General features: G+C 29.8%; 3 protein-coding genes and 2 long non-coding RNA genes across 12 annotated transcripts; 4 read left to right on the forward strand and 1 right to left on the reverse strand.

Annotated features, from left to right (window-relative positions):
- Positions 1-4,942: 4,942 nt before the first annotated feature.
- On the forward strand, positions 4,943-9,809 carry LOC130951793 (uncharacterized). Of its 4 annotated transcripts, none has more exons than XR_009074103.1 (8): positions 4,943-5,287; positions 5,486-5,643; positions 5,965-6,488; positions 6,666-6,698; positions 7,668-7,786; positions 8,154-8,213; positions 8,496-8,603; positions 9,422-9,809. XR_009074103.1 is itself a non-coding variant. In XM_057880528.1 (5 exons), exons 1-4 carry the CDS (start codon positions 5,043-5,045, stop codon positions 6,695-6,697), a joined length of 447 nt encoding a protein of 148 aa, XP_057736511.1. In that variant the 5' UTR covers positions 4,943-5,042; the 3' UTR covers position 6,698; positions 7,668-7,914. The 4 variants fall into 4 exon arrangements, 1 of the variants encoding a protein (XP_057736511.1); XR_009074104.1 differs by having other exon boundaries at positions 9,433-9,809; XR_009074105.1 differs by having other exon boundaries at positions 9,519-9,809.
- A 3,233-nt stretch (positions 9,810-13,042) lies between these two features.
- Positions 13,043-14,657, reverse strand: LOC130951172 (uncharacterized). 2 transcript variants are annotated; one of them, XR_009073853.1, is made up of 4 exons: positions 14,266-14,657; positions 13,492-13,837; positions 13,326-13,397; positions 13,043-13,251 (listed from the first exon to the last, which is right to left on the reverse strand). It is a non-coding gene; the product is annotated as an uncharacterized LOC130951172 (long non-coding RNA). The 2 variants fall into 2 exon arrangements; XR_009073852.1 differs by having other exon boundaries at positions 13,326-13,837.
- A 213-nt stretch (positions 14,658-14,870) lies between these two features.
- LOC130950901 (uncharacterized) lies at positions 14,871-16,730 on the forward strand. The gene is made up of 3 exons (XR_009073764.1): positions 14,871-15,126; positions 15,200-15,304; positions 16,685-16,730. It is a non-coding gene; the product is annotated as an uncharacterized LOC130950901 (long non-coding RNA).
- A 2,225-nt stretch (positions 16,731-18,955) lies between these two features.
- On the forward strand, positions 18,956-20,627 carry LOC130948922 (FBD-associated F-box protein At4g10400-like). The gene is made up of 2 exons (XM_057877782.1): positions 18,956-19,056; positions 19,319-20,627. The coding sequence occupies exon 2, from the start codon at positions 19,344-19,346 to the stop codon at positions 20,625-20,627; it is 1,284 nt and encodes a 427-aa protein (XP_057733765.1). The 5' UTR covers positions 18,956-19,056; positions 19,319-19,343.
- Positions 20,628-22,983: 2,356 nt separating this feature from the next.
- On the forward strand, positions 22,984-25,906 carry LOC130951601 (uncharacterized). Of its 4 annotated transcripts, XM_057880297.1 has the most exons (6): positions 22,984-23,046; positions 23,342-23,490; positions 24,018-24,111; positions 24,245-24,602; positions 24,719-24,910; positions 25,622-25,906. In XM_057880297.1, exons 4-6 carry the CDS (start codon positions 24,312-24,314, stop codon positions 25,823-25,825), a joined length of 687 nt encoding a protein of 228 aa, XP_057736280.1. In that variant the 5' UTR covers positions 22,984-23,046; positions 23,342-23,490; positions 24,018-24,111; positions 24,245-24,311; the 3' UTR covers positions 25,826-25,906. The 4 variants fall into 4 exon arrangements, with proteins under 4 accessions (XP_057736280.1, XP_057736279.1, XP_057736278.1 ...); XM_057880296.1 differs by having other exon boundaries at positions 24,008-24,602; XM_057880295.1 differs by having other exon boundaries at positions 23,342-24,602.
- The last annotated feature ends 911 nt before the right edge of the window (positions 25,907-26,817 follow it).

A 26,817-nucleotide genomic window follows, 5' to 3' on the forward strand; every position in this document is an offset into this window, starting at 1 on the left:
AAGCTTGTATTTGACTTTTCTTTTCCTTTATACCTTTTGATTAGAGAGTGTTGTGAGGTGTAGTTAAATATATGCTTTTAGAGTGTGGGTGTACTGGGGTGTCGGTGTTAGAGAGAAAGAAGTCTATGTGTTGTAACAAGTTTCACATAGTGATATTCTCTGGTTGTCATTTGGCAACGGCCGTGGTTTTTTCTCCAGTAATTGGAGTTTCCACGTTAAATTCTTGTGTTGTGATTGTATCTATTTTATTTCTCTGTGAAAGGTATTTTCTCAAGGGAGAATGGTGTATTATTCCCAACAAGTGGTATCAGAGCTTCGGTTCGGTGGAATTTATTCTTAGTATGCTCTGTGGTTGCAGCCTAGTCTGACCTTCCACATCAGAAAAGAATTTTGTCCTGTAACTTGAGGTTGATCTTTGGTTGCTGTTGTTGTTGATGGAAGGCAGTGTGACACTATGAGAGTGCAGTTTGAAAAGGTTCTGGCTAAGGAAAGACTTGGTATTTAAGTGTATCCATTGTGACCCACCTCTCTTTCCTGGGGACCCTTCCTAGTACACGGTCTACAGTTGAGTTATACTATTCCAGTATACGGTTGCAACAATGTCAGGATATTCAAGTGCTGTGAAGCTTGAAATAGAGAAATTTGATGGAAGAATCAATTTTGGCTTGTGGCAAATACAAGTTAAGGATGTGTTGATACAATCAGGTTTGCACAAGGCATTGAAGGAGAAAATTTCTGGTATGAAGGATGAAGAATGAGAGGAACTAGATTTGAGAGCTGCAAGTGCTATTCGCCTGTGTTTGGCTAAGAATGTTCTTGCAAATGTGCAAGGAATGAAAACAGCCAAGGAACTTTGGGATAAACTCGAAGGGTTGTATCAGGCAAAGGACATCTCAAATCGGTTGTTATTGAAGGAGCAGTTCCATAATCTACGCATGGATCACAATGTGAAAATCTTCGACCATCTTAGTTCTATCAATGGTATTGTCTCTGAATTAGAGGCAATTGGAGTGAAAATTGATGATGAAGATAAGGCACTGAGGCTCATATTGTCTCTCCCTTCTTCCTATGAGTATATCAAACATGTTTTAATGTATGGGAAGGAAACTCTGAATTTTGAAGAAGTTGCCAGTAAGCTCATTGCTGAAGAAAGAAGAATGAAAAATGAGGGTAGCACTTCATCATATTTGGCGCTTGTAGCTAGAGGTGACAATTATGGAAAAGGAAATCATGGAAGGAGTGTAACATGCTGGAAATGTGGAAAGCCTGGGCATGTAAAGAGAAATTGTCCAGGTAATACGGTTTCAAAAAAAGGCTCTTAATCTGATACTTGCAATATTGCTCTCTCTATGAGAGAAGATGATGTTCTCTAGAAGATAAGAAGTATCCTCATGGTATTACCGCACTGCCATGGATAAGGATAAGTTGTGGCAATCGGGTCCACAATTGCACACGGGCATTGGTGGCGTTGAGATGCAAGGTGTGTGGCGGAGTTATGTCGATGGCTGAAGAACTTCCAGGAAAAGCCAATTTGGAAGTTGCACCATGAATTTTCAGCAAAGTTTCGATCTGTACCAAGGCGAAATGCTTGGAGTGGTCTAATTCCAACTGAGTATACTTTCATGGTGGAGTATGATAGTTCTCTGAACTATGATTGTCGGTATAGACAATGACAGCAAAGAATTGTTGGTGTTGACTATGGAAGCTGAAGATGTGTGACTATTTCAATCAAGGTGGAGATTGTTAGAATATGGTTGAATTAGTCCCACATTGCTTAGGATAGCAAATGGAGTGGGTGGCCTAGGCTATAAATATGAGGCTAAGTTCTCCATATTTTTTGCACCAGCCAGAAACACTTAAAGCTTGTATCTGACTTTTCTTTTCCTCTATACCTTTTGATTAGAGAGTGTTGTGAGGTGTAGTTAAATATTTGCTTTGAGAGTGTGAGTGTATTGGGGTACCGGTGTTAGAGAGAAAGAAGTCTATGTGTTGTAACAATTTTCACAAAGTGATATTCTCTGGTTGTCATTTGGCAACGGCCGTGGTTTTTTCTCCAGTAATTGGAGTTTCCACATTAAATTCTTGTGTTGTGATTGTATCTATTTTATTTCTCTGTGAAAGGTATTTTCTCAAGGGAGAATGATGTATTATTCCCAACAAGTGGTATCAGAACTTCAATTCGGTGGAATTTATTCTTAGTATGCTCTGTGGTTGCAGCCTAGTCTGACCTTCCACATCAGAAAAGAATTTTGTCCTGTAACTTGAGGTTGATCTTTGGTTGCTGTTGTTGTTGCTGGAAGGCAGTGTGACATTATGAGAGTGCAGTTTGAAAAGGTTCTGGCTAAGGAAAGACCTGGTATTTAAGTGTATCCATTGTGACCCACCTCTCTTTCTTGGGAACCCTTCCTAGTACATAGTCTACAATTGAGTTATACTATTCTAGTATACGGTTGCAACAATGTCAGGATATTCAAGTGCTGTGAAGCTTGAAATAGAGAAATTTGATGGAAGAATCAATTTTGGCTTGTGGCAAATACAAGTTAAGGATGTGTTGATACAATCAGGTTTGCACAAGGCATTGAAGGAGAAGATCTCTGGTATAAAGGATGAAGAATGGGAGGAACTAGATTTGAGAGCTGCAAGTGCTATTCGCCTGTGTTTGGCTAAGAATGTTCTTGCAAATGTGCAAGGAATGAAAACAGCCAAGGAACTTTGGGATAAACTCGAAGGGTTGTATCAGGCAAATGGCATCTCAAATCGGTTGTTATTGAAGGAGCAGTTCCATAATCTATGTATGGATCACAATGTGAATCTCCGACCATCTTAGTGCTATTAATGGTATTGTCTCTGAATTAGAGGCAATTGAAGTGAAAATTGATGATGAAGATAAGGCACTGAGGCTCATATTGTCTCTCCCTTCTTTCTATGAGTATATCAAACATGTTTTAATGTATGGGAAGAAAACTCTAAATTTTGAAGAAGTTGCCAGTAAGCTCATTGCTGAAGAAAGAAGAATGAAAAATGAGGGTAGCACTTCATCAGATTTGGCGCTTGTAGCTAGAGGTGACAATTATGGAAAAGGAAATCATGGAAGGAGTGTAACATGCTGGAAATATGGAAAGCCTGGGCATGTAAAGAGAAATTGTCCAGGTAATGCGGTTTTAGAAAAAAGCTCTCAATCTGATACTTGCAATATTGCTATCTCTATGAGAGAAGATGATGTTCTCTAGAAGACAAGAAGTATCTTCATGGTATTACCGCACTGCCATGGATAAGGATAAGTTGTGGCAATCGGGTCTACAATTGCACACGGGCATTGGTTGGCGTTGAGATGCAAGATGTGTGGCGGAGTTATGTCGATGGCTGAAGAACTTCCAGGAAAAGCCAATTTAGAAGTTGCACCATGAATTTTCAGCAAGGTTTCGATCTGTACCAACGCGAAATGCTTGGAGTGGTCTAATTCCAAGTGAGTATACTTTCATGGTGAAGTATGATAGTTCTCTGAACTATGATTGTCGGTATAGACAATCGCAGCAAAGAATTGTCGGTGTTGACTATGAAAACTGAAGATGTGTGATTATTTCAATCAAGGTGGAGATTGTTAGAATTTGGTTGAATTAGTCCCACATTGCTTAGGATAGCAAATGGAGTGGGTGGCCTAGACTATAAATATGAGGCTAAGTTCTCCATATTTTTAGCACCAGTCGGAAACACTTAAAGCTTGTATTTGATTTTTCTTTTCCTCTATACCTTTTGATTAGAGAGTGTTGTGAGGTGTAGTTAAATATTTGCTTTGAGAGTGTGAGTGTACTGGGGTACCGGTGTTAGAGAGAAAGAAGTCTATGTGTTATAATAATTTTCACATAGTGATATTCTCTGGTTGTCATTTGGCAACGGCCGTGATTTTTTCTTCAATAATTGGAGTTTCCACGTTAAATTCTTGTGTTGTGATTGTGTCTATTTTATTTCTCTGTGAAATGTATTTTCTCAAGGAGGAATGATGTATTATTCCCAACAAGTATATGTGTCATGATTATATATATATATAGCCACGTTTATTTTTTTTTCTTTTGTTCACTGTGAATAGAACCATTCAAAGAATAAAGACATTAGATGATTAAGAATAACTATTGGCTAGGTGTCAAGTTTTGAAACTGTTAAATCAACGGTTCAAATTATAAATATATTAAAGGAATAATTATAAAAATTGGATATATTAAAACATAAATAATAATATATATGATTAAATATATATGAGTTACTAATATAAATGATATTAGTAACTTAATGATAAAAGATATATAATAAAACATTAACAAAACTAAGTTTATCGAAAAGTACCAATATTTATTTATATCGACAGATTTTGAACTTAATAATAATATTATTAAACAAATTCTTATTTTAATTATAGTGGACTAGTGGTTGAAAAATAATAATAATAATAATAATAATAATAATAATAATAATAATTTTTTATCTTTATCGAAATATTTCATTATAATATAAATTATTTTAAAATTTTAATTAATTTAAATTTCAGTTATCGAAAAAATCAATTATGTAAAATATCTTATTATAATAACACTAAATAATCAATTATGTAAAATAATTTTACTCTCACATTACATCATAATTAAATTCTACTTTTAGTTACACAAATCTCGCAAACTTCTCTCATTCATTTAAAATAAAAATATTATTATAATCTATCTATTATCTATCTATTATCTATTTTAATATATAATAGGAGAGTAGTAGTGAGTTGGTTGTTCGACAAGTGGTTGCTTTCATTGAGTGACACATGTTAGAACAAAACACCAGTTCCATGAGCCCGTGAATAAGAAAAGCATTGGGCGGTGATTTTTGAAAAAATCTATTTCTATTAATATATAATAGGAGAATAGTAGTGAGTTGGTTGTTCGACAAGTGGTTGCTTTCATTGAGTGACACATGTCAGAACAAAACACCAGCTCCATGAGCCCGTGAATAAGAAAAGCATTGGGCGGTGATTTTTGAAAAAATTCAAATTCAAAATCATTATGGTACACAGTGTGAGGGAGAGAGAAAGACAGAACGATAGGAAGAGAGAGAAAGACAGAATGTTACAGAGAAGAAAACATGAGGGTGAAGAAAGGGGACAGAAGAAGGAAAAGAGGGTGGCGACGAAGGTGGCGGTGACAGATAAGGAGACGAGATTGAGAGAGAATAGGAGACAGAAATGTATTCTACAAGTTCGACAACACCTATCAGGTCCTATCTCACAGATCCATTTTAACTCTTCAATGTGAGTATTTGATTTGATCACCTCCTGTTCAATGCGTTGATTTCTTGATTAATCAAATCATATATTAGATTTAGTTATTCAGATTCATCCTCGCTCCATCTTTACTACTCTCTGGCTGAGGGAATAAATTGCAACATCGTTTGTGGTTTTTTGTTCTTTTTTTTATTTTGGGAGATTTCTGTGGTTCTTTGTCTATAGCTTCAAGTATTTCGTGCAATTGGAAGCTTTCATCTTCGGGGTATGGAGAGTGTTGGTTCAGAACAGATAAGAGGAAAGAGAAGCCAGTGGAGGATGAGAACAAGATTAAGTGCAAAATGAAGACTATGAATTGCAAGTTCTGGAGAAAAATTATGCTGGTAAGTGAATAATAAATGTGTGATGCAATGTTTTAGGGCTTATTCTTATGGAAAAAAATAGTAGTGAATGAATCCATTTGTTCAGTTTCAAGTCTTTTCTTATTTTTTTTTTTAGTTTTTTTTTCTTTTTCCATGATTATTTTTATGAATAGATGCAGTGTCATTTGTGCATATGAGTACTCCAAATATAATGTTGTGTGTGAGGCTGTGATTCATTTATATGTTATAGATTATTTTTTACTAAAGTACCTTGCTTTAGTTAGGGCTTTTGGTGACATTGTGGAATCATTTCCAAGCTTTACTCTTTGTTCATTTTTTAAGCTGCAGATACATTTGGTTTAGACAGTTTTCAGGCTGTTGTTATGGAACTTCAACGAAACCATTTAAATTTTCATGCTAAAAATAGAGTAGAGAAGACAAAATGCTTAGTCCACAGGCCTTTTTTTTTTCCTGGAGGATATCAGCAGGTCAGGTTTCTCTTATATTAAAAAAATTCCGTCTTCTATTTATGCCAATGTTTCATTTTAATCCACTGTGAAGTGTTCTCACTATATTTTTGCAGATAGTGGTGTCAATTTCCTTGGTAGGTATATTTATAGATCTAAGAATATGAACATATTTTGCCAGGAAATGGAAAAGAGATTCAAGGCCTGTTTGCTGTTTCATCTAATTTTTTATTTTTAAAGTTTTTAGAACTGGACTGCTATATCTATATAGTAGTATTGCAAACTTGGATGTAATGAAATACTTTAAAAGTTACATAATTCAACTAACTATTTTGGTTTATTTTTACTGCCAGTCGAGCTCTGAAATCGCCATGGTGGACTATGGGCTGCAAATATTAGGTATACTATATATTCCTTTTCATATGTACAATTTGGTGCCTTAATTTTATTTTAATTAGTTATTGTTGATTTTAGAATTACTAACTCAACTTTGTTAATTTGATTTGACTATGCCTATAGCCAAAACCATGCCTATGCCTAACTTAGATTATTCTCTCTGTTATTGCTGTTGCACAGGTTCTGTTAATAATTCACATGCTCAAAGATGAGGTAATGTTGTTCTCTGATTTCGTGTTTTTATTCTTTTTATTTATTACTTTTTCTTTTTAGGAGATAAACAAAATCCAATCATTTAGTGTGTATTAAAAAATTTGTCTGTAATTCAACAATGAAAAATAAACCATTGACATTGAAGAAAGAAAGTATCCAATAATAAAAAATTAGGCAATGGCATATTTTTTATTGTTCAATAGGCATATTTATTACTTTCTCTTTTTAGGAATGTTCAATCCGTTGAGTTCATTCAGCTTTAGTTGTAAGTATATAATAGGCAAATTTTCTCCTTATGGAATGTTCACTGACATCTAAAAAAAAAGAAAAAGCAGGACGAGAAAAACCATAAAGAAATTGCTAAGGCTATACAGAAACAATATTCTGATCAGATTCATCTTACATATGCTAGCATGTCGGAATCTGAATTAAATATGATCTACTCATACCCAACATTGGGTTTAATGGGTATCACTGAGGAATGCAGTTCATGAGTTCTGTTAGTTTTTTCTTATTTCAATTTATTAGCTTAATATATTTTTCTTGAATTCTATTGTTTGCCTTTTGGAAAATATAAAATGGTTATAGAATTTTATGATATTGTCTTGAGCATGCTTTTTATGTGTTTTAGGCATTTATTGCTTTTAATCACTTTTGTTGTCATTACTTGATCAAATCAAAACGTCCTTGATTTCTCCTTATTATAAACTATGAAGCTTATGATTGACGTCAAAAGATTTTCATAACTGCATAATTTGCTATATCTATTGGAGATTTTATAAGAAAGAAAAATATCTAATATTTTTAATGGTATATGGGCAAAACATCTTGGGAGGAGTAAAAATTTATTTCCTTTCAATAGATCCCCAGAGTTGAATTATTTTTTAAAAATTATGTATTTTTTTGTTTAATCTGCTTCTCTTTTTATTTTTTTTCCCTCATAGTTGATTGGATAATTAATTTTAGCAGGGAGTGTAAGTAGAGGACGGAGTGTTCCAGCACCAAAAGCAGCCTGAGGCTTGGCAAGGATTGTTATGATGTTCTTAGAGGAGAATAAGAATGTTGCTGATTTGACAACTAAGATTAAGGTCAAAAAGTAGTCCGTTTTAAAAAGGACTGAAAAATCCTTGAGGAAAGAGGATTTATAATGTCAGTTATTTCCATAATTCTTTTATTATTGTATTTAAGTTTTTTGTGAATTTCAAAACTAACTTATTCCAACAATATTTATCTGTTTATGTATATGATGGAAAAGCATTGATTTAGTATGTCTGTATATATATGAACTTTTAATAATAAGTACTCAAAGTGCTAAAGAGATAGGTTCTTTCATATGCACTAATGCAGTATCCTTTTGTTTGAATAAATTGAATATTTTATCTTATTTATATGGCTTTCCTATATGTCTTTAGATTATTGTTGTATATTTTTTTAAACTTTTCTCATTTTGATCAGAATCGAAATGTTACATCTTTGCTTAGCTATGATTGCAATGTTCAAAGGAGGTACAAAAAGGTATGAAAGTTTCCTGTTATCACATAAAATTGCTAGGTAAAAGTATTATTTCTAAGGAAATGCTTTCATAGTAGTGTATTTTAATTCTCGGTGGGAATATTTGAGTATGATATAATATATAGCTTTAGTGCATATTATCTAGGATGCAGTTACTTTTGTTTTGACATTAGCTTATAACTGCTATCTGCTTCATAAAAAATATCAAACTATTATGTATTGTCTTCTGATAAATTGGTGGCCTCTGCTTTTGCTGGCTTTACCCATCACTCTCGGTAAACAAAGCTCAAAGCTACAAGAATGCACATTTATGTCAGAAAAAGCGGTCAAATTATCAGGCTGGCGTAGCAAAGATGCTCGCCCTGGGAGAGGAACTGAGAAATACCAATTTAGGTAGGAATACAACAATCTTTTCATAAATCTTGGATTATGAATTTATGAAACGTAAATTATATGATAGAGTCTGGCATACAGAGTACATCATTTCTGTTAGATACATTGACTATGTGGCTAATTTACAAGCATGGAGGATAAAACTTTTGAAATATAAAATTAAAATTAAATATCAAAATACATGGACCAGTACGCTTGCAAAAATACATAGACCATTAAGTTGAACATTAGAATTTACCACCAAATTGTGAATATTTTGAGCGTTTTTTTTTCATTTGTTTTAGACACTATCTTTTTGGCTTTTGAGATGATGCATAATGATAGGATACTATTTAGCATTTTTGAAAAAATGAATTTATATATAGAGAATATGATTTTATATATGATTTTGTATGAAGAAATCTTAAAGACTATAAGACATGGTATTAACTAGCCTTTTAATTACATATATCTTACAATTATGATTGATTTGCTTCTTTCCTTTTCTTTTCCTGTTCTTTTTTTGTATTTCTTTGGACATATGTTTGATTCTACAAAACGATATCAATGCAGGTTTATAGATAGCTAGACTAATTTGTAACAATTCGTTCAAAGCATCCAAACAGTAGGAAAAATAAAAATCGTTAATATTCAAAATGATACCTAAAGAGATCATGTATATGTTAATGAAGCTTTTCAAAAACTCAGTGTCTAAATTTGATTTACCAAATATATTAATGTAAGTAAAGTTTGTCTTTTAATCAACCTTTTGGCAATACAAGTATTTTTTATTAAATTGAAAGTTGAAATTTTCAAAAATCCAATTAAATTATATATAGTTTTTGTATAGCTGTAAGGTTGGTGATATACAATGATACGAATGGATTGCCAACGAAGTCCAAGACTCCAAGTCCTTTGTTGTGTGTGTGATTGTAGTAATGTTTTGGCAAAAAAGATACCGAATATAGTAGGCCGATGCTGCTGTTAGAAGAGTGTCTAGCAAAGGAAAGAGAAGATGGTGACAAGTGTAAGGTAGAGTGGTTCGGAAGAAGAGGAGAGGAAAGAGAGGCCAGTGGAGGGTGAGAACAAGATCAAGCACAAAATGAAGACTGCTTTACAGTTGGTTGCGTTGTAGAAAAACTTATGCTGATAAGTGAATGTATTTTACCATTTTTGAACAATACTGGAATATTCCTTTACTTTTGTTGGTTTTTTTTTCACAGTTTAAGTGGGTTGTAAAGTAACTTTTTTGTTGAAACATGAAACTCTATTGTAGTGTTGTGCATTTCTTTGGTTCAGGAGAGGCTTACTCTTCAGAAGTAGTGCAAGCTGAGTTTATTTTGAGAGTACTATTGAGTGGTGGCATTTACGTTGGTCCTTCATGATCTTTGTCTAACACAATTGAATTTTTTTTTTTTTGCAAAAACATCCTTAGCCTATTATTGCAATATCAATACTATATCTCTTCTTTATTACAAGAATAACTCAATAGTGATCATTTACCATTATATCTCTACTTCTTTATTGTGTCATTTAAAACTACATTAATGACTAATTTAAATATTAAATAAAATAATTAGTATTCTAAATAACAAAACAACAGAAATCTAAAACCTCTTAGGGCTCATATGGAGCACGCAGATTTTACTGGAGGCAACAATGACGGTTCAGATGGTGGCACAAGAGAAGTGCGATCCCGGTAGATTCTCTCTAATGTATGAATATTGTATTTTATTACATAATTTCTTCTTCCTTTCACATTAATGGTTCTCTGTGGTTTTATGTTCATTTTTTCATAGATTTAAATCTGTTCCTTGCATATAGTTGTCTATATTTCTTGCTTGGACATTAATGTTTCTTCTTCCTTTTGTTTTTTTAATCGATATTGGGTTTGATAGCATAAGAAATATTATTTTCTACAGTTTTAACGCTTTCTTCTATTTTACTTATTTTAGAATTTAATAAATTTAAAAAAAAATATATAAAACCAGAACAGTGCTATTATTTTCATGTTAGTGGTCTCTGCACTTTGATTTATTAGAATATTATTTGTTTTATGTTTTTCCAGTTACAAATAAAATTGTCGAGTAAGATCTTGAAGTATATGATAAAATAGAAGATAGAGTATTCTTTGATGAGATGATAGAAGAGTCGGATGATACAGAGAAATTTCAAAGAATGTATCAAGTTGAAGAAGGTCAAACGAAAACCACAACGATGTGGTATTTGTCGCATGAAAGGGCACAATAAAAAATTTTGTCCATTGGCAAATGACATTCAGCAGACTAATGCGAGCTGTGCAACTTCTCATGGCATAATTAGGAACCCTTTTGAGGAAGGTTTGGATGCAGATGGAGAAATGATAATATTTGGTTTAACGATTTGCGTACGACATGTTAATTATATAATTTTTATTAATAAGAGTGGAGATTCATCAATATTTTGTTTGCAGGGATTGCATCTGATATTGAAAAAGATTATGAAGAACAAGAATTTTGGACAGAAAGTTGTGATGCAAGTGCTGACATGGAACTTATTGAGGAGTTCTCATTGTAATATTATATGAATTTTTATTATGTGCTAATTGAATAAAACTTGGGTAATAGAACTTTGTGTATGAATTTTCATGATGAATTTGGTAATTCAATAGAACTTAATGAATGGAATTCTGAATTTGTTTTGGTGAATAAAATTTGGTGAATAGATTTCTGGGTATCATGCCGTAGAATTTTGCTTACTATTTAGTGTGTGTTTGGATTTCAGTTTGCAAAAGTGAATTTTTATAAAATTGATTTTACAAAATTGATTTTGATGAAAATTAAGTTTGTGTTAACGTGATTTATGTTTGGCAATATTTGTATCAAAATTGATTATAGCAAAATAAATGTTGTTTGGATTTAAACAAAAAAAATATTCTATACTTTTCTAATATTACCGTACTCTTTAATTTAGTATTATTTGAACTATAAATTTTCATTATTTATGGCTCTTGTTATTATAATTAATTTTTTATTTATTTATCTTTTATAGGATCATAGTTTATATTATACAAAATTTGGATAATAAACGTAATATATTATAATTACAAATTTTACAAAGTTAAAATAAAAAATAAAAAAATTAATATAAAACAAAGATAGAATACATCAAAAATAGAAAAAAAATCATACAGATAAAAAAATAATAAAAATTTCATAAAATCAACCCATATCATATGAACAAAAAATACAATAAAAACTAAATAAAATACATATGAATAAAATAAATAAAAATTTCATACATAATATAAATACAATGTAGTAAAAGATAGAAAAAAAAAGAATTCATATGAACAAAATAATAAAAATCATAAAAATTAATAAAATATCTGAAAAATTATAGCACTATAACAAATAAAAAATTAACAATATTTGTCATATGAATAAAAAAATACAATAAAAAAATAAAAAATCATATAAAAAAATCAAACAAAAATAAAAAATTCATAAAAAAATAACATATAAAAAATAGTATGAAAATGATAAAAAAAAACATATAAAAACATAACATCATAAATCATAACACTAAAAATTAAAATATGAAAATGAGTACTAAAAATAATAAAAATTAAAATATTCAATTAGTGATTGAAATAAATCTGAATGATTTTAATGGAAAAAAATGGAAGAAAGAACTATGAAAAAGTAGAAAGAACTACACAGTAAAACTTATAGTTATTGGTATCCTTCTTATAGAAGAAAATAAAGGGTAAGGTTGGTAAAAAAGAAAAATTTTCTCACTTAATTTTTAAAGGTAATCACAACCATGAACGTGAAACGCAGAAGCTACAAATTTTAGCTTCTTCTCAACGTGGGTTTAGAGGCAGAATCGTTTCTGCGTTTAAAAAGAAAAAATTGCCAAACATAAAAGTGAAACTTTCAAGAAGCTCAAACGCACTTCTTTCTTCACCAACGTGTTTGCCAAACACACCCTTAATGATTTGCTTTCAAAGTTTTGTTCACAAATAAATAGTGTGTATTTCATACCAATATAAAATAGAATCAGATGAATATGTGCATGATGCATGAAAAACTTCCTAGCTATGGCATGAGGGTATTATGATGGTGTGGTTATGTGTTTGTTGAGACACAAGTGTCTGAATGTTAGAATGACAAAGAATCATGTATGAATCTCTAACTAATCATTTCCAATTTGAAATGGCAAAGAACACATGATGAATATATTCCTAGATATCTATGATCATAATAATAATCCTTGGCACAGATTATTTAGATGGTAATAGGTGAGCACAAAGTTACAATTATTTACTTACACCAATGACCAAATTAATACACAAACATAAAGATAGAAAAATATTATTGATCTCTGTATTTATTACCTATATAAAAATGTACCAAAATTTTCAGATAAGACAAAATTTTTTCTTTAAAATAATAATTCAACAAATAAATTATAAATATCACTAATCTCATTTATAATTGAGGATTACAACAAATTTTTCAAATAATAACAAAATAGGCAAAAATGTTGATCTCCATACTATTCACTCTAAAGCCTAGCCTAAAAATCATTATTCTTCTTCTAAAACTCGTATTTGTGGAATTATGGTCATTGAACATCCCAACAAAAGATCTATCACAATGAATGTCCGAATATATTGCTCATTTAGCTGCAAATATGGATTAATTAGTTAAATAATATGGCATCATGTATATAATTAATCAATATGTCTTTGAAACTTACAATACCGACACCGTGGGATTAAACTTCTCTGTCATAGACAACCATTGAAGAACCCAAACACCAGAGTCGCGACTAAAAGTTCAGTGGCAATATTAACTAGTTAGTATCAATAAAAGATCACTTTAATTAAAGGTGTAAATAAAAGATTCACTGCAATTATGTGTACCTTTGAGGACAATTGGCACCCCCTAACCTTTTTCACATCAAAATTCATGAAATCTTTTCTTTCAGGAATGTCACCTTTTAGGTAATGCCCAAAAGTTACCATATCTGATAATCTTATAGCCTGAAAATTTTGTTCTTGACTAATCTGTTAAGATTTATGTATTATTTTACATATAGTCTGTGTATAAAGAAATGGGTTATGGACATCTTACCAAGGATTTTACAATTTCTTATCTTGGCTCAACTTGATCATCATTTAGATTAGAATCAAACTGATATAATTTTTCATCCAATAAGCTAATAACCATATACCAGCGGTCACCTTCTTCCTTAATTGGGACATAAATCTACAGCAGATAGTTAAGTGTAGGTCATTTCAAAGAGCTATGAGTATTCTCATTAATATATTCTTAACACCAATTAGCTATTGAAAAAAATATTCATCAACAATTATTCATCAACAATTATTCACTCACTTCCTCTAATTAACAAAGTTCAATTATGTCCTACTCAACTATAAGTTTCAACAAATATATTTGGGAAAGAAAAATGCAAGATTAGTTACTGAGCTTTCTTGTTTCATGGTTAGATTTATTCTATTAGCTTATAGTTAATCTCATGCATGTCTTTTCATTGATCTTCTGTGTGGAACACCATCAATTTCAGACTTCTAAACATAAAAATATTATGAAACTTAACCGTCACAGCTATAGATCTGTTGATGAATAAGAAGAAAAACGTTGAAAGAAAAAAAGAAAAAATAAAAAATGGAAACCTGAGAAACGACTCTGATGGCTTGAGAAATGGCTAGAAATCTTGGGTTTCCTTTGAGGCCATAATCTTCCGCAAAAATTTTCTTTTCTTTTTTTGTTTCTTTTCTGATTTTCTATCTCAAATGTGAAGTATATGTCTCTGTGTATGTATGTGTGATAGCTTCCATGACTTCCTTTTCGAAGAACACCACACGAAGTAGATGACCAAGAGAGGAGAAGAACACAAATTTTAGAGGCGGAGTGGACAGGGGTGCGAAATAGTCTCGATCCAGGCTCTGATAGTTGCATGCGTACATGGGTAGTCTTGAACCAGACCTAACAGTTGATGCTAGTGCCAGTTTTCATCGCAGTAGTGAAGAAGAAGAAGAAAAAGAGACCCCATCTGCAAAACATATAATAAGAGAAAGAGGAAGGGAATCATTTGTAAAAACGTTAAATATTAGGGAGTATTTAATAAAAATAAAAATATATATTTGTATTTAATCTACACCGTTAGATATAATAATAAAATGATCTAACTGTTTAAATTAAAAACCATATTAAGAGACTAACGTTAATCCCAAAGATAGTTGGGACCAACAAATCAGCCACCCTCTTGAGTATTGGCAAGTGGTAGTTAAGAGCTTTATTTTGGGCATACTGTAAGATATTTTTGTTAATAGTTGTTCGAATATATTCATTTTGTCATAATTTCTGTTACCATGTCTTCATAAAAATCACCTGCACTACTGAAGATCAGTTTAGAGATGAATGTCATCAACCTATTCAAAAGAGACATCCTGAATCTCAATAGTAAATTGGGAGAGCTTCAGGTACTGCTTGATGAGAAAGAAGCGAAGTTATCACACTATTAGAGTCTAGAGGTAAGCATGTTTAAGTCTCTCAAGACCTTAATGAGATATAAATATTGATTTTTTAAATTAGTTGTGATTGAAGTATGGAAGGGAGGATTAGACAATTTTGCGAGAGGAAAATTCACAGATGTCAAGAGGCATACATCCATCTCCTGCTGTTGGTGGTTCTCCTAATCTTGAAGCATTGGTAAGTGAAGCAAGTAATACTGAAAAAATGAATGAGGAACATTTTTGTACATGCAAGTGCTCAATATTCATTGTTGATAGATTTAACATATTAAAACAAATATTCCTATATCATCAATTCTACTCACCCATTTAATTATTTTTTTATAGGTTTTTTAAAATTAAAAAAAAAGAAAAAAATAACTAAGATAACATTCTTAGCACACATATATGTCTATACAGGACTAATGTATGGTGAATTTTTTGTTGTTATTTTTACAACACATCCGAAATTGTGCAATTCAAATTAAAACATTATTAATTGAAATTGTCTTAAATAAACAGTAATTTTCTATTATTAGAAAGTTAAACAGGCTTAGCCGCTTAGGCATCTCTGATGAATCTTCAGTTGGTTTTATTTATTTATTTTTTCGGTTTAAATCCCTAAATGTTATATTATGGACTGTGTGGTCAATAAAAAAAGGGAAGGACCTTCATTGTTTTAAATACAAAATACGAAGTAGCATTATAAAAAGGGTGAATGGATGAAATCTAAATAAACAAATAGGTTAACTAAAATTAATAAAGACTCTTACTGAATATTTAAGATCGGAGAGAAGTCAACAAATAGATTTGTGTGGCAAAAAAAATCTTTTTAAATTCGGCTAAAAACCTTTGCTATCTCTTTTCAAATTCGGAATTTCAAGTAAGAAACAGATTCAATTGGTTGACTTACTATAGAGATGTTGTAAGCACACTTTAGTGATGGTAACATCATCATTCCTTTTACTTGATTTCTTAGGTTACACTCAGTAAGGATAAAAGTTATTACTTTATAAATGAGAATTAAAACTTAATTTGTAAACATGACACTTGGGTGACTATTTTTTTCAACCTTCTTTGTGAGATATATGTAAAAACTATTTGGATCATTTTTTTTTCATTTCTTGAATATCTTTGTGAATAAGTGCATTAGCTTTGCTGCTGTTTCTATCTTTTTGATCTGTGCCAACTGAAATATAACTACAAGGAGGTTTGTTATTATTTTATTTATTTGTGTCCATCTATATCTTAGGGATAATTATCTCCTTTTCCTTTCTGTTTTATAGCTTATAGGGATTATACCATGCTTCAATTTCTGAAAAATTTGAGATTCGAGATTATTCAGGTTGATATTTAGAGCTGGGCAAACAAATAAAGTGAAAAAAAAGTAATTAGAACTTCACAAATAGAGGGTTTCAAAGTAATCAACTAAATATTTATCAGTTATACGTTATCAATTTTTTATATGAGTACATTGTAAGCTGGCTCCCAAAATCTTTTTAATTAAAGATTAGTGTTTAAAAATTGCGTGGATCAAGGAAAGGAGGTCATAATAGTTCCTTTGATATGTCTTTTACAGAACTCCCATATCACATCAAATTGGAAGTGTCTACAGCAAAAAAATGTGGTAAGTAATATCAAAATCAGCTTCTATAATTCTTTAGTATAGTATCAGACTAAACCTCCGTTCTAATTTAGTTAAGAAGAGTACTAGGGGTCAACAAGTTTTGTAATTTGTAGCTATTAATTGGTCTCATTGGTATTTTTAATGGTGTGAAATTTAATCCAATAGTGTGGGATTATTCACTTTTTTTTTAATGGTTAAGTACGCGCCAAATTTTAATAAAAGTGCTAGCCTCCTAAACTTTTTTTATGATTACTATCTAAGATTATAATTCACTTTTTATTTTATTTTTCACATTTTTATTGTTGACCCAATTTAATATATTTAATCATATTTTACAAATGTGATATTTATAAAAAAAAATAAAACTAACAAAAGAATAAAATAAAATAGAATATATTTTTATAAATAAATTATGTATACGACTCGGGCGTAGCTCGGACTTTTCCCTGGTTATAATAACAGATAATGATAATGATAGTGATAATATTATTATTTGTACTAGAGGTAGGAGTAGAAGTGGGTTGGGTTACTCAAAAGACTCGTGGTTTGTTTCGTTTCAAGCTCGACTCAGTTTGTTTTATTAAACGGGTCAGATTTAGGTTTTTGAAAAACTTATTAGTTAAAAGGTTTAATTATTCTGTAAATCTCTATAGTTTTATCGAATTTTCAATTAGGTTCTTATATTTTTTTTCTTTATAATTAGGTTTCTATACATTAATTTTTTTAATTTATTTCCTCTTAACGTTAAAAAAAACATTAATAAATTGTGAAATTATTTGTATATCCTTATCTTTTACCTATAATAAATTTACATTTCTAATTTAAAAAAAAAACTATGAAGTTTGTTGAGTCGGTTCGTCATAATATTTTTTTGTAAAAATAAATAATTTTTAGTTTAAATTTTTAACTATTCACTTATATCGAACACAAAATAAAACAAAAAAAAAGAATCAATAAATAAAATTAGTTAAGATTGTAATTTTTTGTTAAAAAGTTTATAAATTATAAATATAGTTATGATATGTGACCAGTGACGGACCCAGAAAAATTTAGTAGTGGGGCAAAAATATAATAAAATTTTGGTATATATTTTTTTACTTTCTACAATACTCAATAAATTAAGGACTAATTCATCATGAATTTGAGTTCCATTTAATAGTATGCAATTGGCTGGTAATGAATTACTACACATACGAAATGAAATTCAAACCCCAATATTTACTTAAGCGAACGACTAAGCTATCACTTAACTAATCCAAATTGATTTAGATATATTTAAAATTTCAAATAAAAATTATCTATACATATTAATAGGAACTAAAAATATATATACAATCACTTATTATAATATTTAAAATAATCAAAATATAATTTCATACACACAATAGAATATTCAAAATAACAAAAAAAAATTTATAATGACTTTTTTTATTTTTATTTTTAACATGACTAAATATTATTTTTTTATATATTTTTTAAACAATTATTTTACTTTTTATTATCTCATATTTAATTGTCAAATCTACTTATTATAATCTTTATGCATAGTATAAATAAATTTTTTAACCAAAATAATTACAGTATATTAACATATAAATAATATATTTTTTTATCTTAAATAATTTTTAAAAAATTACTAATAATTTAAGTAGTATTTAATTAAAAAATTAAATTTTAATTTAATTATTAATTAATTAATTAATATAATAAAATTAATTATTAATATTTTTTGAATTTATTTATTATTTATTTTTTATACTAAATTAAATTGAATAAAATATTTTTAAATATAAAATACAAAAAAATTATTTATATTTTTATTTTAAAATAAATATAATATAATAAATTATATATATATATATATATATATATATATATATATATGTATATGTATAAGTGTAAGTATTAGTTTTTTTTAAAAACCTTTGTGGGGGCAAATGCCCCCTCTTCCCAATGCATGGGTCCGTCCTGTATGTGACTAACGATTAATATATAAAATAAATTATACTATATAAATTATTAATTATAAATTTTAAAATATATTTAATGTTAATTTAGATATTTTAAATGCGTTATTTTAAATTTTAATTTATAAAATATTTTTTTTAAATAAGTTTATGAGCTTGTCAGATTTTAAATTGCTCAAATTTTAAATATAAAAAAAGCTTTAAAAAAATAACAAAATTAAACTTAAACCATCTATTTAGATCAGATTGGTCAAGATCAAACTCTGCTCAACCATTTCGTAATCTTTTTAACTCGTTGCGGTTACTTCTCAAGAGAGGAGTCGGAGAGAGATTGAACGAAGCGGCAAAGTTTCTTCGGTAAATGCATCTTCCTCGCAGAACTTCAAACATATCTTTCTTTCATTCTGCTTGTGGATCTTTCTTTGTTTTTTGCTTTTCATTTCCTGAAAATTCCGGATAGCAATTTTAATTAGGGTTCGGTTCACAACATTTTGGGTCATGCCTAAAAGTTTGAGCTTTAATATGAAAAAACTCGTCCCTGAAAAGTTCTTAGTCCCCATTTTTTACCACATGCCATACTGATACATGTAGAACTCTTTTTTTCAACGGCTTATCCCAGGGACACAACTGTAGTTTGAGAAGAAATGGACCGAATATCGGGTCTGCCAAAAGGTATACTTCATGACATCCTCGGAAGGTTACCAGACAAAGATGCTGCTAGGACTAGTGTTTTGTCAAAGGCATGGAGAGAAACATGGTTTTCATTTCCCAAATTGTCTTGTTGCTGCCACAATTTTTTTAGTTTACGTGGCAAATTAGACAGGTTCATTCAGTGTGTCAGTAAAAGATTAACTAGGCTCCATGACCAAGGCTTAGCAATCAAAGAATTTAAGCTCATGTTAGACCATACATTAGACTATGTCCCTGCGTCCTGCCATATTGATCAATGGATACAGATGGCTAGTGAAAGTGGTGTCGAAGTACTAGAGCTTTACCTCACTGGTAACTTTGCGAAAAGACATTATAACCTTCCACTTTGTCTTACTGAAGCCAAGTCACTTACTAAGTTGGTGTTGAGAGAGGGGACTAGACTTGACTCCGCATTGCTAAACCATTCGCTCAAGTTTTTCTCATTGAAAACATTGTCTTTGCGTCATATACTTCTTGAAGATGAAAGGATTATCGAGCATTTCATTTCACATTGTCCTTTGATTGAGCATTTAACTCTTCATTCTTGTTATGTATATAATAACCCTTCACGTTCTAGCACTATGACCTCTTGGCTGAAATCTTTAAGCTTGCAAGGTCTACAAAAGCTGAAGGACGTTGATATCCAAGGAATACAAGAGGTATATATTGATGCTCCGAATCTTGAGAACTTATGCTATCATGCTCTTTATATGGTTACACCTTTCAAGCTGAATTTGGATAGTTGCACAAATTTGAGATGGTTGACCTTGTGGAATTTGAAGATCCCAAACAAGTGGTTCCTTGAACAGTTTTATAGGATTCCTTTCCTTGAGAGTTTGATGTTGCATAGTTGCTCGTTTGAGCATGAAAGGATTAATATTCCAGGTCCTGAACTGAAGTTCTTCAGTTTATCACATTGCTCTAACTTGAAGGAGGTCAACATTGATGCTCCAAATTTATTATCCTGTGAGTATGTCGGGAAAGACAACCCTGTCATATCTTTTCTAAGAATTTCTAATCAACTTGAACTCAATGCTCATTACGATATGATTGAGAATCATCATCATCTTTATAGCTTGAGGGAATTTGTCCAAAACATTAAACCCCAAAAAGTTTTGGCATCTCTTTCCCTTTTTATCCACGAGCCATTTTCGGTAAGTATGCACTTTCTACTTGATTGGTTCCTTCTGCTTGCATATTTTCCAAATTTATTTATTATTTGTCTGTTTGTACCCTGAATTATGTATGAATATGGAAGCTCGCTACTTTCCCCTTATGAATTGGCTGCTTTCAAGTTGCTTCCCGAAAACTATTTCATTCTGCTTGCAATCTAAATTTAACATGAAGGCATTCGTTGTGGTATGTCATTGTCTCCAAGATTTTCAGCTTGAATTTTCCCCTTTACAATTTTAAGTCCAAGTTTCATTTGTTGAGTGTTGATAATATCAAATACTTATCAAGATAAATAAAATGTCATATGGAGCCTCTAACTTTACTCATTATTTCACAAAAATAACAGTTTTTCTATGAGATGCTGATGGATAGAAAGAAGCACGGGTGCTATCTCCGTTCATGGAGCAAGCCGTGTTGTTGGCATGGGTTGAAGGTTGTGAAGGCCACACATTTAGAAAGGACTTGTGAAAATGTTGAAGATCTTAAGGCCATGTTAGATGCATTGCCAGAATCCCCTGTTGAGGAATATATCACTTTTGGCTTAGAGTTGTAATCTTGCTAGACATGCATTCTCCATTTGAGTTTCTTAGATGTGTGTGCGTATGCATTTATCTTGGTACTTATGTATATATACGAAGTTAAATCTTTTTGCTTAACATAATCTACTAGTGACAAAGTATATTTGGATATCATTTATTAGAATTTTCTAGATTCTGCCATCAATTGAATTCTGGAATTTCAATTTAGGCGGAATAATGTGGTTGTTCTTGGTGAAAGTGCAAAATGAATGATGCATGCAATGAGATTATCAATCATTAGATGATTTGATATATTTGATTAAATATATTTGACTAATAATCTAAGAGTTTATAATGTCATTTTCATATAAAGATGTTATCATATAAGTATTTTTCTTTTCTGAAAAGTAGCTTTCTGAAATTCAAAGAATACAAGAAGGACGTATTGATTTTCCAGATCTTGAGTAGCTATGCTATCAAGCTTTGGATTTCGATGCACCGATCAAGGTAAATTTTGATAGTTGCAAAATTTAAGATTAGAATTTAGATTAGAATGGTTTAAGTTTTTAATGAGCAAATAATCTTGCTCTCGTTCTCACCCTCAAAACCGCAAAATAAATTCCAATTCTGCTCTCGCTATCAGCCGGAGAAGGTCAGGGTGTCATCGGTGTTTACTTTAATCTAAGAGATGTTCTTCAATTTAAATAGTTTTATGATCATTTGTGTTTGTGTCTTTTTTTTTTTCCGTTTTTCTCTCTCCCTAGAGATACATATGTAACCACATCGTGTGTGGCAAATTTCTTTAAAGTGATGAGGTATAAAGTGAAAAGATAATTTTTTTTATCTATTTTAAATTAAAATAATAAGTCTTATGATGAAAATATAAATAATGATAGTTAATTTTTTATTATATAAGTTTTTCTTTTCAAAATTTTAGGACAACTATTCCAATATTTTTTAAAAATTAAATAATAAATTATCTTTAATATCATTGCATAATAGGTATCATTTACACAGATTTAACATGAAAATATTTGGTTTCTTGTGAAATTTACTGTGAAAATTTTCATCCTTATATAGTTTTGCCCTTTAACTACTGCAATTTTAATGAAATGCCATGTTGATACGAGAATGTCAGTTTTGCAATGCCTAAACATTTATGATATTAGGATAATTTTAAGTGTATCTGAAATGTTAATATTTTAATAATTTTAACAGTTGATTTTAGTTATTAAAAAAATATATAATATATTAACTAAAATTAACGGTTAAAATTATTGTAATACCAATATTCAGTATTTTAGGTGCATTTTGAAAATTTTCCTATGATATTAAATTCCCACATTCGTTTGTGAAAGAATTTTTCAAATATGAGCTTCTAATTCTATTACTTTTAGTTACATAAATCACACAAACTTTTGTCATTGATTTAAAGTAAAAATATTATTATAATAATTGATAATGATAATGATTACTATTCATATAAGGGAGATTAGCTATTTGTTTGAGTGTTATTAAATTAATAAAAATATATTTTTTTATAAAATAATTTTTTTATTTTTTAATGTGTTTGATAAATTTTAAAAAATAAAACTAAAAATACTAAAAAATATTTTTTTTAAAAAAATTATAATTTATATCTTTTTTAAAAAATATTTTTTATATAATAAATAAATAAATATTTTTATATTATTATATCAAAATATAATTAATACATAAAAAATTTGTTTTACAGATATTTAAATATAAAATTATTTATATTTTTCCAAAAATCATTTATAAAAAAAATAATTCAAAAAAAATATTTTTAAAAAACTTATCCAAACAAACCCTAACTCATTAGTAATAGCAACTATATATAAAGCGAATTGAAGAGTAATTTAGAATTGTTAAGTGTTAACCCCTTGCGGTTACTTCTCAACAGAGGAGTCGGAGAGACATTGAACGAAGCGGCAAAGTTTCTTCGGTAAATGCATCTTCCTCATAGCATTTTAAACATATCTTTCTTTCATTCTGTTTGTGGATCTTTTTTCTTTTTTTTTTTTTTGTTTTATTTTGCTTCTCGTAAGTCCTTGATGTTGTTTATTTTCTGAAAATTCTGGCATGGCAATTTTACATAGGGTTCGGTTAAAATAAAAGTTGTTTGTTCCCATTTTCTACCAGATGCCATGTTGATTTAAAAGAGTTTGTTTTTGAGGTGTTTAGACTTTAGACATTAGATCCTTCTGTTACTCAGCTAAATCATTTATATTGACATGTAGAACTCTTTTTTCAACGGCTTATGATGTTATGAAGAAATGGACCGAATATCTCTTCTGCCAAAAACTATACTTCATGACATTCTTGCAAGGTTGCCAGAAAAAGATGCTGCTAGGACCAGTGTTTTGTCAAATGAATGGAGAGACACATGGTATTCATTTCCCATATTATCCATTTGCGACAAATTATTATTGGTTCTTATAGTCCTCAGATAATTAGCAAACTAGACATAATAATTGGCTATGTCATGAGAAGATTGTTGAAGCTTCGTGAGCAAAGCTTAAAAATAAAAGTATTTAAGCTCGATATGATGCCAGAACACAATAAGCATATGTCCCATCATTTTGATCTTTGGATGAACATGGTTAGCGAAAATCATGTGGAAGTACTTGAGCTTTGCCTCCTCTGCTCTGCCCCCTATCATGGACCTAATAGGAGAGCATATCGATATGACTTACCACATTGTGTCTTTGAAGTTAAATCGCTTACTAAGTTGGTGTTGAAAGGAAAAATAAAACTTAACCAGTCATTTTTCAATCATTCTATCAAGTTATTTTCACTGAGAACACTATGTTTACGTGAGCTACTCCTTGAAGATAAAGGAATTATTGAGCATCTCATTTCTCACTGTCCCCTGCTTGAAGATTTAACTGTATCTTGTTGTTTAGCATATAACAGGAAGAATCCATTTGGGGACATAGAATTTGTGGAATCTTTATTCCTGCATGGTCTACAAAAGCTAAAGGAAGCTGATATTCAAGGAATACAAGAGGTATATATTGATGCTCCAAATCTTGAGAACTTTTATTATGTTTCTATCTATAATTTAGGATCTCTTTTCAAGTTGAATTTAGACAGTTTCACAAGATTGAGATGTTTGCGTCTGTCGAACACTGTTGTTACAGACAAGTGGTTACTCGATCTACTCATAAATTCCCTTTCCTTGAGCATTTGGAATTGTGTCATTGCTCTATGTCTGAGAGAATTAATATTTCGAGTGCTCAACTCATGATCTTGGAGTTTTCAACTTACTTTGACTTGAAGGAGGTGAATATTGATGCTCCAAATTTATTATCATTTGACTATTGCGGAGATCACAGAGCTATTATATCTTTCCTAACAAGTTCTGATCATTTGGTATTCAATGCCTCTCCTGCCCATGAATTTAGGCATGGTTATTATAGCTTGAGGGAATTTATCCAAAACATTAAACCACAAAAGGTTTTGGCATCACTCTCCCTCTCTGTCTATCATTCGAATGGGGTAAGTAGATTCACTAGCTAGCTAGCTACTTGATTCATTCATTGTGTTTGCTTGCATATCTATGTTCCAATTCTATTTATTTATTTATTTGCTTTTATGCATCATGATTTATGTAGATTCAACAGAATTGTCTGAGTATACAGCAAGTTTCATCCATTCCTCCTAGTATCAAATGCTTGGAATTGAACTTTTGTACAAGAAACGAAGCTCTTTATTTCCATTATATGGATTGGTTGCTTTCTTGTTGCTGTCCAAAAACTATTTCATTCGTCTTCCAGTATGAATGTGGCCTGAAACCATTCACTGTGGTATGCTTATTAGTTTTCGTCATATCAGAATTGGTTCGCCATTAATGTTTTTACAATATTTTCACGTACCACTCACAACCCCTGCATCAGACAAGGTTCTGAAAATTAGATTGTTCATTGTTGAATCGGTAAAACTGCTTGTTTAAATATTTAATTAAGTTTAATCAGAATTGAATTAGGTATTATAATAATATATTTTGTATAATATATATATATAATATATATATATATATATATATATATATATATATATATTCAAAAAAAGCTTTTATAAAAAGTAACTTCTAACAAGTTTTTTCTAGTAAAAATTTGAACTGATTCAACTTATTTAATGTTTTTTTGACCTTTTTATTGATTTTTATCGAATTTTTGTAATTGATTTTCTTATCTGAATCAGTTACCAATTTTTGATTAATTGGTTAAACCAACTAATTTGATGTAGTTTTCAGAACAATACTATTGATTCTCGGTTAACAATATATATAACCAGGAGAATGTGTCATCTTAATTTTTTTCCCTCCATTATTTGGTAAAATGTGGACTCTCACTTTATATTTGTTAAATGATATCAAGAGAAAATATTAAATGGTTAAAGATCACATTTTATCAAATAATAATTAAAAAAAAATTAAGAGAATTCACACTTATATAAATGGGGTGCAGTGTCTCTAACTCTAACTAATTATATTTGTTGTTTTGGGAACACAACAGTTTATGTATGAGTTGCTGATGGACAGAAAAAAGCAGGAGTTGTTTGACTGTTTTGGTGATACAAAGCGTTGGTGGCATGACTTGAAGATTGTCAAGGTCACATACTCATTTAACGACGAGAGCGTTGACTTTAAGACCACGCTAAATGCATTATTATTGCCATTGGCTGACCCGGAATCTGTTAGTTTTAGCTTAGAATTATAATATTCTTATTATCACCTGGTACATATTCCTAATTAGATTTACAATTTTGATGTTACCACTAATCAAGATTTGGGTATTGTATTGAGTATTTTTCTTCCAAGGTTTTATACTTACACCAATTAATATTTTATTCCTTGTTGATTGTGAGTTTTATGATCCATCTAACACTATAAATTATTCGTCTAAAATTTTATAAATTTTGGAAACAATATGATATTTCATCCATTTATTTTTAATTAAAATAAAATAATAATCGGATGATTTTTTTAAATAGATTTTTATAAAATTTTGCAACAATTTAGTTCGGTATTCTTTTTAAGGAAAAAGTGAAAAACAATTCAAAACTTTTTATCATTATATTCTCTCTACTCTACTAAACATTTACCTAAAGAGTGAATTTTACACCAACAATATTTATATTTAGTTTTTATTTATCTCGAAATTTTATTTTATCAAACTTTATACCAAACTTTTTTTTAAGAAAATTATATTTTTAATAAAACTTAATGATTTTATTTGTTACTATACAGTATGCACGACGAGAAAAAGAAAAAATTAATATGAGAAGAAAAAATATAAAAAATAAATTCTAAACGGTCTTTACTATTATAGTATTATCTTTAAAGATAGTCTTTTATAAAAAAAATACTCTTTTTGGTTCTTAATATTTATTTTTATAAGATTGATAAACTTTTTTGTTAATATTTTTTTTTTGTATTAACGGAATAAGTCTACATATTATGTTAAACGATTGATTTTTCTATTAAAAATCAACTAGGATTAATAATTTTTTTTGTTAGAAATCTTATTGTCTTTTAATGATAATTGACAATGCCATTTAATTTTAATTTTTATTTTTTTAATTATATTTTTTAAATACATTAGTTAAATTTACTGTGTAAAATTAAAAAATATTACTGATTTTTAAATTATTTTTATTTATAAAAATTAAATAAATGATATATTAGTAATTAATGTATCATATAAGTATA

Source organism: Arachis stenosperma, chromosome 9 (assembly GCF_014773155.1).
Source record: "Arachis stenosperma cultivar V10309 chromosome 9, arast.V10309.gnm1.PFL2, whole genome shotgun sequence".
Taxonomy (NCBI): Eukaryota; Viridiplantae; Streptophyta; class Magnoliopsida; order Fabales; family Fabaceae; genus Arachis; species Arachis stenosperma.